This window comes from Corythoichthys intestinalis, chromosome 2, assembly GCF_030265065.1.
Source record: "Corythoichthys intestinalis isolate RoL2023-P3 chromosome 2, ASM3026506v1, whole genome shotgun sequence".
Lineage (NCBI taxonomy): Eukaryota > Metazoa > Chordata > Actinopteri > Syngnathiformes > Syngnathidae > Corythoichthys > Corythoichthys intestinalis.
Window position 1 is genome coordinate 54051720 of NC_080396.1, and position 16466 is coordinate 54068185.

General features: G+C 38.6%; 1 protein-coding gene across 3 annotated transcripts in view; it reads right to left on the bottom strand.

Annotated features, from left to right (window-relative positions):
* LOC130930315 (voltage-dependent calcium channel subunit alpha-2/delta-3-like) overlaps nucleotides 1-16466 on the bottom strand; it is a 288134-nt gene that overhangs the window by 49331 nt on the left and 222337 nt on the right. For 2 of the 3 annotated variants that reach the window (XM_057858191.1, XM_057858200.1), the window contains 12 exons: nucleotides 15154-15234; nucleotides 14363-14437; nucleotides 10938-11021; nucleotides 10788-10859; nucleotides 10088-10149; nucleotides 9958-10025; nucleotides 9068-9113; nucleotides 8526-8623; nucleotides 8341-8434; nucleotides 8173-8268; nucleotides 7823-7944; nucleotides 7154-7231 (listed from right to left, as the gene is read on the bottom strand). In XM_057858191.1, coding sequence (XP_057714174.1) covers nucleotides 7154-7231; nucleotides 7823-7944; nucleotides 8173-8268; nucleotides 8341-8434; nucleotides 8526-8623; nucleotides 9068-9113; nucleotides 9958-10025; nucleotides 10088-10149; nucleotides 10788-10859; nucleotides 10938-11021; nucleotides 14363-14437; nucleotides 15154-15234 — 976 coding nt within the window. The remainder of the gene's footprint in view (nucleotides 1-7153; nucleotides 7232-7822; nucleotides 7945-8172; nucleotides 8269-8340; nucleotides 8435-8525; nucleotides 8624-9067; nucleotides 9114-9957; nucleotides 10026-10087; nucleotides 10150-10787; nucleotides 10860-10937; nucleotides 11022-14362; nucleotides 14438-15153; nucleotides 15235-16466) is intronic. The other variant, XM_057858208.1, reaches the window with a different exon arrangement.

Below are 16466 nucleotides of genomic sequence, written 5' to 3' on the forward strand. Positions count from 1 at the left end.
GACATGCTTGCATTGTAGCCATATTATTTTTTTGTTGTTGCTGTTGAGCTGCCGCCTTGCAGAGCGTTTTTGGATATTTGTGTGCAATTCATTTTAGTGTTGTGAAAATGCAGTAGAAAACCGAGGCTTATTGGCCCTTTTATTTTTAAAATGTTTTCGTGTGTCATTGCGCCATCTTGTTGTGGATTTGCATTATAATACACGGACGCTTTTATTTCCAATACAAAAACTCCCAACATTTACAGTGCTGTAGATGAAATAGTCTTTGTCGTAGCCTTCTAGTAGTACATAAACTATCCAGCATGCGTGTGTACTTCCTTTGTGCACGCCTTGTATGGAGAAAACGCGCGAGCAAAAACGGCTGTTTTTGAATGGGAAAATAAAAGATCCTCAGCATCTCCTGCTGTGAGTGACTTCCAGCGCCCTTGGGTATGAGTGTGCCAAAAGCAGTTTTCTTTGCAATTTGGTGGTTTTGGAGGGTTTTCACGCATTCTAGCCACTTTCGCCTCTGTTATATCAGGTATGTGGATTAGGAATATGTGCAACCGGATTGTAGATATATATACTCTACAATGTAATTACAACTACCGGTGGTAATCTTCAATTAGTGATGTCTTGTTTAGATACCTTAAACAGGGACTAAAGTCATTTTCCAATATTTTGAACTCTTTCATTCATAAGGTGCCCTGGTTGATGTGTGTTATCCGTGGTTTTTTTTTTATTTTATTTGATTCCCCACTAATATCTGTCTCAAGTTGGCCACTCTTGGTTATTAACTGACTCACACTAAACATACAATATATAAAAAACAATGCAGTATTTAAATCTATACCTGTGAATCACTGGCCAATCAGAGTCAGCTGCATATGAATGAGAATTCAACTTTTGCAGAAACGCCAGCCAAGAGGACAAACTACAGTAAATATAGTGGTACCTCTACATATGAAGTTAATTCGTTCAAGTTTCAATTGTTTGTAAGTCGAAATGGTCGTTTGTCGAGCAGGATTTTCCCATATGAATACATAATAATCCCATTAATTCGTTCCACAGCCTGAAAACCTACACTAAATCCTTAATAAATGTTGCTGGTACTACTGCAAATAGCAATTACTAGAGGCGTGCAACATTTCCGATTCTTAGATTATTCGCGATTCGGCCGTGGAAGATTTGAGAACGATTCACAAATATCCAAATTCCGATTATTGAATTATACCAGGTAAAGCGGAAGTAAAACACAGTCAGCGCGGTCTTTGGGACGCATGGAGGAACGGACCGAGAGTAAATATCATGTTCAACTCATGCCGCTAGATGGAAAAAAAAAAATCATACCTGACTGCGGCTGACAGCCGCTACAAACAACACCCAGTTGCTAGTTGCTACAAACATAAGGCTACAGTAGATATATATATATATATATATATATATATGTAGAACTAGAAGCAAAATGACAGACGACGTCAGTGTTATATTATTAAACAGAGATGCGAAATGACAGACTTTCCGGCGTAAGTAAACAGCCGCCATCTTAAAGCAGTAGACCTCTCTAGAAGGCTCTGTTGTAGCAAACCTAATTAACTTTTTATTTTAAAATACTCCTAAATCGGCAGAATCTTGTCTTGAATCTGTCAGGGAATGCGCGGGCAGGCAGGTTGTGTGGACCCAAAAGCAGAGAAACAAAAATGCAAGGCAGGAGGCAGTGGACTCAAACAAAATTTTTTAATAATAACAAAAATCACAAAGTACAAACAAAAGGACTATGGATCAACAAAACTTACTTAAACGGATGGACAGGTACGCGAGGGCTTGGACGGGTCTTGACTTTGGCAAAGACAGACATAGACGCAACAAGAAGTGACAAGAAACTGGGTCATTATATACACACGCAGACAAGGGGTAACGAGACGAGGAACAGCTGGGTAACACAGGTGGATGCAGATTGCAGGATACACTGGGAGAACACACAGAGGTGAGAGCAATGGGCAATCACAGGGACAAGTCACACTAAGAGAAACCAACACAAAACCTAACAGAATCTATCTTTAAATGATGAAATAGTTTTAAAACTTTGACAAAAGTAGACAGAAGGGAAATTATGGAATAACGGGAGCAATTTTAACAACTGTAACAGTCAATTCACAACATTAAATTTAATTGAATGTAGTTTAAATCTGCTGATACAGAATGGGGACTGGAGTTTTTTATTTACTGTTATTTTTGTATATTTGTGTACTGTTATATGTTAACTTGATACTGAAATAGTAGTTTGGTTTAGCCTGAGAGGATTTTTGAACAATTTTGGAACTAATGTACAAAACATTAAAAAATAAAAAAAGGAGGGGAGTGCATCAATAATCGTTTTATAATCGAATCGGAGCCTCTGAATCGTAATCTAATCGTTAGGTGCCCAAAGATTCCAAGCTCTAGCAATTACACAGAGCAAAACATAAATTACTAGGCCTGCAAGCAGGACTGAACGGGCCCTCGCAATCTAGCGCCACTCGGACGTCAAGCAACTCGGACAGTGTGCAGGTCAGGGTGGTGGCAGATCGTCCTCTCTAATCATCTCATTAGAACCTAACATGCTCGAAAGTCGCCTCTTTACATTCACACACCCAAGAGATAAAAACCCCTATTGGAGAGAGTATTACAAAAAAGGAGCGAATAAAGGGTCGTCACGTCAACAGACAGAGACATGTGGACATGGGCCGTAAAATAAGTATTTCAAAAGGTCTTGAAACTACAATGACCAACCTGTAGGGTTGATGCAAATGACCCCTACAGGACCCTTCAGAGTATGACTCAACAAGCACGAGATGTTTGGCACAGATATGTTGTAGAAGTTATGACTGTTCAAAACTTGTGGTGAGACGAAATGGCTTCAGTCATTTTCACTTCTCCTGTTGGACTCTTCTGCTTCAACCAAACCTCAGTATTTTTCATCAGGCACCTGAACACATGTCTTATGGCTCCCCTGATGCAGGTTTCAGGTGAATATATTTTTTTTCCTTGGAGGAGGAGCCTGTTTAGTAAAAAAAAGGCATTTCCTGTTCCCTATAGACACTACCCACCGACATCACAAAATCAAGTGCTCGCTGTATGGTTCCGCCCCCTTGTCCGCCATTTTGTGTCTGTATTATCAATGGTCTCAATTGATCGAGCAATTTATAATGCATTTCATGGAAGACCCGGTGCTTTCGGATGCCGTAAACTCACTTGATGCGTTGCATAAAAGGCGTTATGTGGAAAAGCTTCAGTTTATCCATTCGCCAGATCCATATTTGATGCCGAAATCGATGTTTTTCAACCCGCTGTCTCCGCCGTATTTGCCTGACATCTGCTAGCTAGCCTGATATGTACAACTATCTTGTCCACACAAAATCAGCCTATTCTCACGAAAGTTTGAAAAACTTTAAGAGCTTGGAGGCTTATAAATACTTCGTTGCTGGTTGGGTGAAACAGGTCCTCGTCCACGAAAATTCGGCAGGAATCTATCTTGTGCTTGGAAAGGTGAGTTACGAAATTTTCAATTCAAAATCTTTTGTTATTGCTAACATCCACTGTCAAGTCTAATGTATTTCATGTCGTTTGTCAATGGAGTTAGGGCTTTTAATGTTTATATGGTTTAGCGATAGCACTCTCACTGCATACATACGTGTATGTTGTCGGCGATTAGCCTAACAATGATCTTAATTGTGGTTGTCAGCCCAAAACCCTCTAAATATATATTAAATGCATCTTACCAGATATAAAATGACTACTACATAATCTGTGGTAATCGTTTGGAGCCCAGTTTTCTCGTCGAATTGCAGCAGCCCATCTCGCTCTCTTCTCTCCGGGTCTCTCGGAATCCGGTAGAACTTCAAGTCTCTCCGTCTTCTCCGTCTATCTTCTCTGTTATTGCAACCGACCGCCACACACGCCTTCACCATTTTGATTATTAATGTTAACGAGCAGAAAAACACGTCGTAAATAGGAGGAATGTACGTAGCCGTAACAGGTAAACATGATGTGTTGACGGACAATTGGGCGGCACCAGTCAGGAGGAAGGAGTTGTGACGTCACGTGGGTAGGGTCTATAGGGGGCGCTTAGCCTAATGGGTAATTTTTCAATGCACTCGTGTTAAGGGTGGGATTCCGCACATACATGCCAGATATGAGAAAGATTGAACGTTGTGTCAAGGAGCTATTAGTCTTTTACTGAATTTGTCATTTTGTCGAAAAAATGGCCGACTTAGGTCCACGCCCAGGTCAGACATGTCAATAAAAACGCACCATTTTAAAAATTTTAGATCTCTTATGTCTCCTGAATAGTCTCACCAATTTTGAAGATGATCCAACTAACTCCCTCTGTTACAAGGTCTCAAATGTGCACCCTGTTAATTGATAAAACTTCACATTCGATCAAAATACCCAATTTCCTGTTGGGTTTGGAATATGGGTTCAAGAGACTTTTTGGAGCAGTTTTGCACTCGGTATCGACTCCCCAAATTTCATTTCTCTACGTTAAAAAAAAACCTAATAAGAAACGCCTTTTAGAAAAATTCAAGGGGGCGCCACTGAGCCCTTTTGTTACATTTTTTTGTAACGTCGCAAGATTATCGAAATACACGCAAAGCCGCATGTATGTGCAAAATTTTGTGAGTTTTTGTGCATGTTCAGGCCTCCAAATGTAAACTGTACTACAAATGGATAAAAATTTCCCATTCGATCCAAAATACCCGATTTTCTGTTGGATTTGGAAAATGGGTGCAAGAGACTTTTTGGAGCAGTTTTGTATAAGGTATCTACTCCCCAAATTTCCTCGCTCTATGTTGAAAAAACCCAATAGGAAAGGCCTTTTTTAAATCTTCTTTCTGTCGCCACTAGTTGGCACTGTAGAGTTGATGCAAATGACCCCTACAAGAACCTTCAGGGTATGACTCTCAACAAACACGGGAAGTTTGGCGCAGATATGTTGTATATCTGCCGAGTTATGACTGTTCAAAGTTTTTGGCGAGACAAATTGTTGACGGTCATTTTTTACTTCCAGTTTGGACCTCTCCGCTTCAACGAAAACTCAATATTTTTCATCAGGCACCTGAACACATGTCTTGAGGCTCCCCTAAAACAGGTTTGAGGTCACCAGATTTTTTTCCCTTGAAGGAGGAGCCTGTCTCGTAAAAAAATGCATTTCCTGTTCTCACTAGGGGGCGCTAGGCCTAATGAGTAATGTTTCAATGCACTCGTGTTAAGGGTGGGATACCGCACATACATGCCAGATATGAAAAAGATTGAACGTTGTGTCAAGGAATTATTAGTCATTTACTGAATTTGTCATTTTGCCGAAAAAATGGCCGACTTTGGCACCACGCTCAGGTCAGACCCGTGAATGAAAACGCACTATTTTCAAAACTTAAGATCTCATATGTCTCATGAACAGTCTCACCAATTTTGAAGATGATCCAACTAACTCCCTTGGCGATAAGGTCTCAAATGTGCACCCTGTAAATCGATAAAAATTTCATATTCGATCCAAAATAACCGATTTCCTGTTGGGTTTGGAATATGGGTGCCAATGCTTTTTTGGAGCAGTTTTGGACAAGGTATAGACTCCCCAAATTTCATTGCTCTACGCTGACGGACCCTAATGTTATAGGCGAATTTTAAAATTTCAAGGGGGCGCCACTGAGCCATTTTGTTACATTTTTTTGCAACGTTGCAAAATTATCGAAATTTACAATTTTCCGCACGTAGGTGCAAATTTTGGTGACTTTTCGTGCATGTTCAGGCCTCCAAATTGGCCGTTTTCATTTGCCCTGGAAAAAACAAACAAACAAAAAAATATCCTTTGCAAAACAATAGGGCCTTCGCACGCTTAGTGCTCGGGCCCTAAAAATAATCCTTTGCAAAACAATAGGGCTCGCTCGCTCGCACGCTTAGTGCTCGGGCCCTAATGAATAAAAATCATAGTAATAATACAATAATAGTAATACCTGTAATAATGTAATGAACAGGGTTCTAATGTGGTGGATGTGTTTTGAGTGGTGTACCTGAACGCACAGCATGGCTGACTTGTCAGAGGGAGAGGGGTGGGGGGGACTTATTACTTTCACTTTGTCCAGCTGTGGCGGACAATAGGCATGTTTTGTTGCACAAGTTCTGGAATAAATGATTAAAAACCTGACAAAGCTGGGGACTTTTTGGGCGATGTTACTACAATAATATTGTAACCTTAACTTATAAAGACTGGCGAACGGAGGTCGGAGCAGGACCGTCGAGATTCTAGACATTCTACGGCGGTATTGTGAAGTCAGTTCACGGACACGCCCATGCTCAAATTTTTGTATCATTTCCATGGTAAGTTTCACCTTTTTCCTTTTTTTGCCACCTGCACTAACATTCTTGGAACTCATGTTGATTTCTCTCACAAGGAAGTCAAATAAAAATCAAAGTAACTGCGACGCTGTCATAAATCGTCATATTTCGAGCTTGTCGTCGAATGTAGAAACAAATGGCGAGTCAAATTTCACATCGGATGTCGAAAAGATCGTGTGTCGAAGCGATCGTATGTTGAGGTACCACTGTAGCTTGAAAAATGACATTATGGTAACTTGCAACTCAAATTGCTGGACAAACCTGATAAAAGGAGAAAATGTTATGAAAATGTGTGTAAAACAACAAAATCGAAACATTAGTGCAACTTTAATTGAAGTCTTAACTAAACCTGGCATTGCACAATTTCAGATACAGTATCTCCATTGACAAACCACATATACATGACATCATCTGTCTGCAATTAAATTCTGTTCCAGATATTTGCAATTGAATTTTAACAAAGCACTTTTTGTGTAATTAATGTATGAGATGTGAACTGTGCCTCTTCAATGATCCCTGAACTGGCAAAACCCAATATATGCATTTTATTAACCCGACTTTTATTAATATTTCAGGCTTGAACGCTTCTTGATGGAAATGTCTATTTATTGTCTTCACATTCTTTTGCGTGTACATTCATACAGGAGCAAGTGCATGGAGCGAAGAAGGGAAAGATGGGGTAGACAAATGCAGAGCAGCTCAGCAGGCTAAATATCCCTGTATCCATCGTGCAGGATTTTGCAGCCACTGTCAATGTATGAGTGTGTGTGGGAGCTCAAAGCAGCCATCCTTGACTTACCCGCAGCTATGGGTGATTTCCTCTCATCCAAGAGATGAATGGCTGTGCTGGCTAACACAACACTCTTGTTTTCTGATCCTACAACCACACAGACACACTTCATGAGTCATTTCAAATTTATATTATCACTTTTAGTATTATTAGTAGTATTATCACATTTTAAAATTCTATATTTTAATTATCATCTGACCACAGGATAAATGAGAGGAGGCACTAAACATAAATGCCAACAAGTATTATTTCATGGATGCAGCTTCCTTCCATGAGTGAGTGAATCCGAGGGAAGTCACTGCCAGTAAATAAGAGGCCTTTTGATCACTTGTACAGTATTAGCTGAGACTAATGGAAAGCCTCAGGCTGAGGACGAATGAACACAACTCCATCCTTTGGAATTAAAAAAAACAAAAAAACAAAAAAAACAAACCTGTAGTTTAAATGTGTGTGCATGTATGTGAGCATGTTTTGGCCAACTCAGTGCAGATAAGGCGAAAGCTATTCCTAATGTATCTAATTTCGACACAAGGCAATCAAACCCATCCACAAGAGAGGGAAAGCTATATAAAAAAAATCAAATATATAAAATAGTGTTCATTATATTTAAGATTTTTTTTTTTTACATCTTCCTCTTAAAGCCAATTAGACAAAAATGCATCTTTTTCATTTCCTAACCTGTATTAAAGGGCAGTGAGTAGACAAAGGTGCCAGGAACTTGTTCTGCTGCCCTTTTGTACCACAGTGGGAAGTGGTCTGCATTGAACACCCCTTCTTTGTCCTCAGCAGTCAGGAAGTCTCTTGAGACACACAGAAAAGACCAAAAAAAGTCCAAAGATCAATGCATTTCTTTAAATAAAAATTGAATATAAAAGAATCAGCAACAATTTATTTTATCAAAACTGAAACAGAATGTGACTCCATTAACAGTGGCCTTTTTTTTTTTTTTTAGCTATGTTACGAAACCAAATAATTTTACAAAGAGTAAGAAGTAAAATCCTAGATACAAACAGACGTGGGATACTTACTGGTTTGTAAGCTTGTCAGGTACCACAAACAGGTTGATTCTGGACAGGCCTGTCCTTGTGCCAAGATAGGCAATCTCAACCCCTTTGTCAGAATTCCTGTGTGTGTGTCAAGTATTACTGTGATACAGTATGCATTGACTCTTGTTTGTGTGTGTGCGTGTGCCATACTCAGACTTATTGAGAACCAAGCTTGTCCAATAGGCCTCCAGTGGAGCAGTAACCACTGCGTCAAAAAGGACCTCTTGAATCAATTCTTTATCACCTAAAATAAGAAAAATAAAAGTTCAAAATGTAACCCAATATCAAAATGTGATCCACTTGACAAAGGTGGATTGTTGTTAACTTTTACAAACATTGTAGTTGGGGCTCATGTCCACTGAGGTAGAGTTTGATTGCCTCTATCTGGGTCAAGTAGCGGTGCTCTGGGTGATCATCTGTATTGCAATATGTCCTGTAGTAGGACAGATAAATACATGACATAGTTCTAATTAATAACTGATTATTACATATGAAACAGTTCTGAAATCACATTTTAAAGAAAACCAACTGATCCCCAAATTGAAGACCAACATTTGTAATAGGATACACAAGTTTTATTGTATTTATAAAATAAACAAAGTAGTATTTTAATAACCTTTTTATTGATTTAGGTTGAAATCATCAATTTTTAACCACTTTTGACTTTTCCCAGTCTTAGTATGGAAGCTGTAAAAAGTGGTAGTAATTCAAACGTAAAAGTCTGAAAAATATTTTAAATTACACAAATTGTTAATGGTTCTAACACATTGCAACAACAACAACAACAAAACACAAAAATGTTTGGTTTGATTCCTTTCAAAATGTTGTTTGGAACAAACAGACAATAAAAAATGCTTCAGGAATTCCATACTCATACCATTCATCTGCAAGGGCCACGTCAGGATGCTCTAAGTCGTGAAGACCTGGAACAAAACCAAAGAAAAGAAGAAGAAGAAGAAAAAAGAAAGTAAAAAGAAAGAAAAAAGAAATGGAAGGAATCAACCAGAATTAAGTTGATCTTAAGTAGCTCTTACACTCTTAAATGCATACAGCATGTCAGAAAAACTTATTTTGTGTCTGGTTTGGCAGGTCTGATTGGATCAGGAACAGCCAAGTCATGCTCAGAGCACTCCCGATGATGGATATGTTTGGAGTTGCAAAGAGACCACCGTGACATGAATATTTACATGCATACGGCTGCATATAAAAGTTAGGCACTGTCGGTGACATAAGCATCTATCAAGGCAACACATAATGAACACATCCAAAGAGTCAATAAAGCAATTTTAAACATCCTGTCTTATTGTGGGGTTTTGTGTTACCATTACTACTTCAACGTGTTTCAAGGCAAACTGAGAAGAGGAATTTACCCATCGGTTACTGAAGTTGTGGGGCATATCTGACTTGACTATTACCAACTCTACGTATTTTATTTGCCTACCCTAACTCTGCCCCACCATAACAACATTAAAACACATTTTCAATCAGTAACACCAAGGTTTCCATAATACAGAGGTATGAGGCACAGGAAGAAACAAACAAATCAGGGAGAAAATAGCAGGCAAATGATGCTTAAATTAATTAACAACTTCAAGATATACTTTATTACGTTAGGGAAAATAAAAGGGCAGCGATACATACAAATAATGTACAATAAAATGTGTACACGACCCTGAGAAAAAAATTAGATTTTTGAGATTTAAAAAAAGAGAAAAAAAACCTACACCAAGAATGGCCTGAGTATGGGAAAAAATATGTATAACATACCTTCTTCCACGGTGACATTTCCTGTGAAGAAGAACTTGCCGTGGCCTCTTGAAAGTGCTACTCCAAGGCTAATAATAAAAGAATGTTTCATGTTTCATTATGAAGGGATAAATGTCTTATAATGTCTCACCTGAAAGGAGTACCCTGGATATCAGTGTAGTAGTAATCATTGTGTAACACCAGTACACGCCTCTGTAACACAAAATAACAACACGTTGTGCTTTAGCAGGTGTTTAGTCAAAGCTCAAACAGGGGGAAAGTACAGTACAGTTTTATAGCTGAGTACATTTTCTGCAGCATGGCTCCATCTAGCGGTTAAGAGAGCACTTGCTTGTGGTAGGAGATTTGCATTGAGAATTCTTGAATTAAGATTTTGATTATGAATGAGTGTTGGGTATCTATTTGGAGAAATGTATTTGCATATTGAATGCTTATTAATCGGCTGAAAGTATAATGTTCCCTACAAAGCTTTAAAAGTGCAACGTGAAGGAACACTGACACATTGACACACACTACCCCACGCTCCCCTGCACGTGTGTGTGTCTCTCCAAAAGACACATTGGGCTGCTGTCTCCGTTGCATTCAGCAACATGTGCATGTCGGAGATAAGGAGCTCACACACTGAGGCAGACACACTGGTGCATGCAGAACAAACCAAATCAGACACAAATTCCCCAGTCAATGTTGTACATCACTGTATAACCTCTTGGCAAAGTGGTCTTTCCCTGCTGAGGGATGCCTTTGAAATACTATTGAGGATCTTCAAAAATTATTTTTCTTTGTAATATATCCACCCTCGTCCAAAAAAAAAAAAAAAAAAAAATCCTCACCCCTTTGTCGACACTCTTTTTCACCTCCATTGAGAATGTTCCCGTCTTCCTGTTGACCATGGCGTTCCTAAGCTGTAAGCACAAAGACAGTGCTGAGCGTTCAAATTCATGGTGAAATAGCAATCATAATAATAATAATAAACGTCCCACCATGTCATCCTTGTCCTCCCATTCTACCTCAGACAGATCCACACTGCTATAGTTTGGCTTCCTTCGCTTTTTACCATCACCGTACTAGGCAGGTGGGAAATGTGCACAGAAAGAGAAAAACCACGTATTGGTACTGAGAAAAATTGAGACAGCATGACTTCTTATTTGTGTCACATTTGGATTGAAGTGTATTGCAACATTTTTTTGTACAATTTTAGGGGTGGGGACATTGTATGTATATGTTGATTTAGGTTTGTCATAGCATTATGAGTAGCATAAATTGATGTTGGTAAGCCAAGAGCTGGATATGACACCTCATGTTGTTAGATTCTTTTTTTCCTATTTGTCACTCATCTGTGCATCAACTTGTTTGTTTGGAGCAGTAAGGAATGTGTGGACTGAAAAGTTTTGTCCGTGTTTAGCCATCAGTGAGGATAGCCTCTCAACCCTCATTAGCACTACTCATTAACATCTATAATTAGACCACTATTAAACCATCTGTCGATCTTTCTCACTGCCTGTATTCTCTCATTCTCCTACAATTCTTTTGTGAAATAAACCTTCATGTGTGAGTTGTAATGGATATAAATGCAAACATTTAGACATTACAGTGCCTTGCAAAAGTATTCGGCCCCTTTGAACCTTGCAACCTTTCGCCACATTTCAGGCTTCAAACATAAAGATATAAAATTTTAAATTTTTGTCAAGAATCAACAACAAGTGGGACACAGTCGTGAAGTGGAACAAAATTTATTGGATAATTTAAACTTTTTTAACAAATAAAAAACTGAAAAGTGGGGCGTGCAATATTATTCGGCCCCCTTGCGTTAATACTTTGTAGTGCCACCTTTTGCTCCAATTACAGCTGCAAGTCGCTTGGGGTATGTTTCTATCAGTTTTGCACATCGAGAGACTGACATTCTTGCCCATTCTTCCTTGCAAAACAGCTCGAGCTCAGTGAGGTTGGATGGAGAGTGTTTGTGAACAGCAGTCTTCAGCTCTTTCCACAGATTCTCGATTGGATTCAGGTCTGGACTTTGACTTGGCCATTCTAACACCTGGATACGTTTATTTTTGAACCATTCCATTGTAGATTTGGCTTTATGTTTTGGATCATTGTCCTGTTGGAAGATAAATCTCCGTCCCAGTCTCAGGTCTTGTGCAGATACCAACAGGTTTTCTTCCAGAATGTTCCTGTATTTGGCTGCATCCATTTTCCCGTCAATTTTAACCATCTTCCCTGTCCCTGTAGAAGAACAGCAGGCCCAAACCATGATGCTGCCACCACCATGTTTGACAGTGGGGATGGTGTGTTCAGGGTGATGAGCTGTGTTGCTTTTACGCCAAACATATCGTTTTGCATTGTGGCCAAAAATTTCAATTTTGGTTTCATCTGACCAGAGCACCTTCTTCCACATGTTTGGTGTGTCTCCCAGGTGGCTTGTGGCAAACTTTAAACGAGACTTTTTATGGATATCTTTGAGAAATGGCTTTCTTCTTGCCACTCTTCCATAAAGGCCAGATTTGTGCAGTGCACGACTGATTGTTGTCCTATGGACAGACTCTCCCACCTCAGCTGTAGATCTCTGCAGTTCATCCAGAGTGATCATGGGCCTCTTGGCTGCATCTCTGATCAGTTTTCTCCTTGTTTGAGAAGTAAGTTTGGAAGGACGGCCGGGTCTTGGTAGATTTGCAGTGGTCTGATGCTCCTTCCATTTCAATATGATGGCTTGCACAGTGCTCCTTGAGATGTTTAAAGCTTGGGAAATCTTTTTGTATCCAAATCCGGCTTTAAACTTCTCCACAACAATATCTCGGACCTGCCTGGTGTGTTCCTTGGTTTTCATAATGCTCTCTGCACTTTAAACAGAACCCTGAGACTATCACAGAGCAGGTGCATTTATACGGAGACTTGATTACACACAGGTGGATTCTATTTATCATCATCGGTCATTTAGGACAACATTGGATCATTCAGAGATCCTCACTGAACTTCTGGAGTGAGTTTGCTGCACTGAAAGTAAAGGGGCCGAATAATATTGCACGCCCCACTTTTCAGTTTTTTATTTGTTAAAAAAGTTTGAATTATCCAATAAATGTTGTTCCACTTCACGATTGTGTCCCACTTGTTGTTGATTCTTGACAAAAAAATTAAATTTCATATCTTTATGTTTGAAGCCTGAAATGTGGCGAAAGGTTGCAAGATTCAAGGGGGCCGAATACTTTTGCAAGGCACTGTATGTCTTTCAAAATCCAAGGTGACGTGCGCAGTAGTACTAAAGTGCTACATTTACTCGGTTACATTTACTCGAGTAACTTTTGAAAGAAAATGTACTTCTTAGGGTAGTTTTACCACACCATACTTTTTACTTTTACTTGAATAGCTTTGCGAAGAACAAACATTACTCTTACCCCGCTACTTGGGGCTACACTTGAGTCGTTACATTTTTCCTCTTTATTCTACAAATTACATTTAGGCTTCATTTTTGCCAGAGCCACAGTGGATTCACCAGTTTCAACAATAAGACATCGTAACAATAATCACATGATTCTATTATATTAATGAGATGCAACAATACAGTCACATGACAACACACAAACTTGTAGTCTGAAGTCATATGATCATGCTCACCAGTTCAATCAACATCATTATTGTCTGTAAAGCGCCATAAAAAATTTAACTGTTACATGTTGTCATCAACGTTACTCCAAAGCGCGGGTTTCAAACTCTCTTCCAGCTTTATTTTGTATCAATTGACCACAGAAAACAGGAGATATGATGATTTTAATTTCATGGTAGGAAATATGTTTTGTCCACTAGAAGGCATTCATGCTCTTTGGACGGGTGGTGTTTCATTTTCTATAGATTTTTTGAGTCGATGATTTTTTAGGTAGTTTTTTGGCCCTAATGTAGACATTTAATAAGTAGTCATGTAATAGGTTATAGGACATTAGAATAATAACAGTTCATAAAGGTTATGCTGAGATATACTATTGTTTAAAAAACAGACATTGTAAGCAGTTACTCATTACCTTTTATATTTTTTCACTGAATACTTTTGAACTAATTTTTTGGGGTGACCACTTTTACTTGAGTAGTATTATTTTGAAGTAATGCTACTCTTAATTGAATCAAATTTTTGGCTACTCTACCTACCCCTGTTCAGAATCCAATGAATGACTAGAATGCACTTTACACAACTATAAAATGCATGTGATCACAAAAAGTTTTTCTGCTGTTATGACAAATGTCTGTCAAAATTGGGGAACTCGAATGAAATGCAATTTACAAACAAACGTTCCTGTAATAAAAATGCAGGTTGAAATATCAACAGTAATTTATGCAATGCATAGGTGGCTGAAACGGTGTGTTCCAAAATCAGTTCACTTGTCAGAGTCTCTGCTCAGAGGTAATTCATACTCACAAGGGGACGCAAATCTGGGTGGGTGAGAATATAGCCATTGTTGGTGATTGCAAAGGCATAACCATGAATGCCCAACTAAAATGCAAACACAACACATTCATTAATGATTAAACATATAAAACTTAGAAAGCCTTTACAAAGAAACCAATGCTTTGACAGACAACAGCATTTCATTTCCTCAAAAAAGTTAATTACTGTAAAGTTATGTAGTAAGCGATTGCCTTGTATTTCAAAGCTTCAACCTTAGAAGTGTATTTAATCATCACCATCAAAATAGTGTCTAAAAATCCCTATATCCAAAGTACAATATTTAAAATCAACATAATTTAGATCCACCAATACCACTACATAACAGTGTCAACGAAAGCTGTTGATAAGTTCATTTGTGTAAGTACTAAGTAAGTACCCTTTAAAGGCAGGTGTTGCAGATTTGCAACAACTAAATACTAATCACCTAATTAATCCACATTCACATTTAATGAGCCTTTTTTTTTAAAATTCAGAAGTAACATTTTTCCTGTTACTAAGATTTAATTTGAGCCTCAGAGGGTTAACAATTTTTCAACAACGAATACTTGAAATTAAGAACTAACTGAAGAGAAACACATATCAAGTAGTATAAGTGAGCTGGTGTATGATTGACTTAATTACAGCACTAGCGCTCGAAGGCAGGAACAGTATCTATTTTTCATTCTTGCTACAGTTTGATTCCCAGTTTCAGTGTCTATGTCCAAATGAAGTCTATAATTGTATTGGGGAGTTAGCAGAAGTATAATAATAGAATGTTGTACCTTGTATTTAGGAATAGTTTTGAGCAGCTCTGAGACAGGGACATCTGTCCCTACCACCCCCAGTAAAATGCCATGGTTCCGCTAAAAGCACAAAATAATACACAGATGAATTAACAGTTAACATACAAGAGATAGGTAAAAAGATTGTTACAAAATGGATGTTGAAACTACAGTACCGTTATCTACATTTTCATGCATGTAGGAATTATTATTTGTTATTATTGATTATTTGCACCTTAAAGGGTACCACGGAGAGGAAAAAAAGGTAATTCTTAAAATATAAATGTTAGTATGAGTTATAATAGTTTGATATTAAAACCCCTCTCAATGTTTTCATTTTAATAAAACTTGTAAAATTAGTTTTAGTACGTCGTTGTTGTTGACATTGCAATGCACTCTGGCCGGTGACGTAACTGGGCGGTGCTGCCGGGTTTAAAAAAAAAAAAACGAAAAAAAAACAATGTTACTATTTAGCTATAGACCCTACTCACATGACGTCACAACCACGCCTCCGCGCCATATTGTCCGTTTGCTCGGCGGGGTTTAAAGCATTACCGCTACGTAAATTCCTCCTATTATGGCGTGGTTTTCTGCTCGTTAACATTAATAATCAAAATGGTGAAGGCGTGTGTGGCAGTTGGTTGCAATACCAGAGAAGATAGACGGAGAGACTTGAAGTTCTACCATATTCCGAGAGACCCGGAGAGGAGAGCGAGATGGACTGCTGCAATTCGACGAGAAAACTGGGCACCAAACGATCACTACAGATTATGTAGTAGTCATTTTATATCTGGTAAGATGCATTTAATATATATTTAGAGGGTTTTGGGCTGACAACCACAATTAAGATCATTGTGAGGCTAATCGCCGACAACATACATTTTCAAATTCAAGATGCTTATTTCTTCCACCATCATTATATTTTGAATAACATTTAGCTGGTACCAAGTTAAACAGGTGTGTCCAAACCTTTTGCAAAGGGGGCCAGATTTGGTGTGGTAAAAATGCGGGGGGCTACCTTGGCTGATTTACATAGAACAATATATTTAAACAAATTTTAGCAAGTCCTTCTGTGTGTCACATTTGCCTTATTATTTCTTTAAATTCATAATTTCAACAATCTCGTCTTTGTGGCGTTCTCTTTCGACACTCGGGCTCTTGCGAAATACTGCTGCTTTGAAATTAAACTAGCTTCAAGTTGCTATAATTTCTCGCTGCGTATCTTCCCTGTAATGTTGTCGTACATGTCAGCGTGTCTTGTTCGGTAATATTATCGCGTCACATCGAACTCTTTGAAAACAGCGACCGTCTCT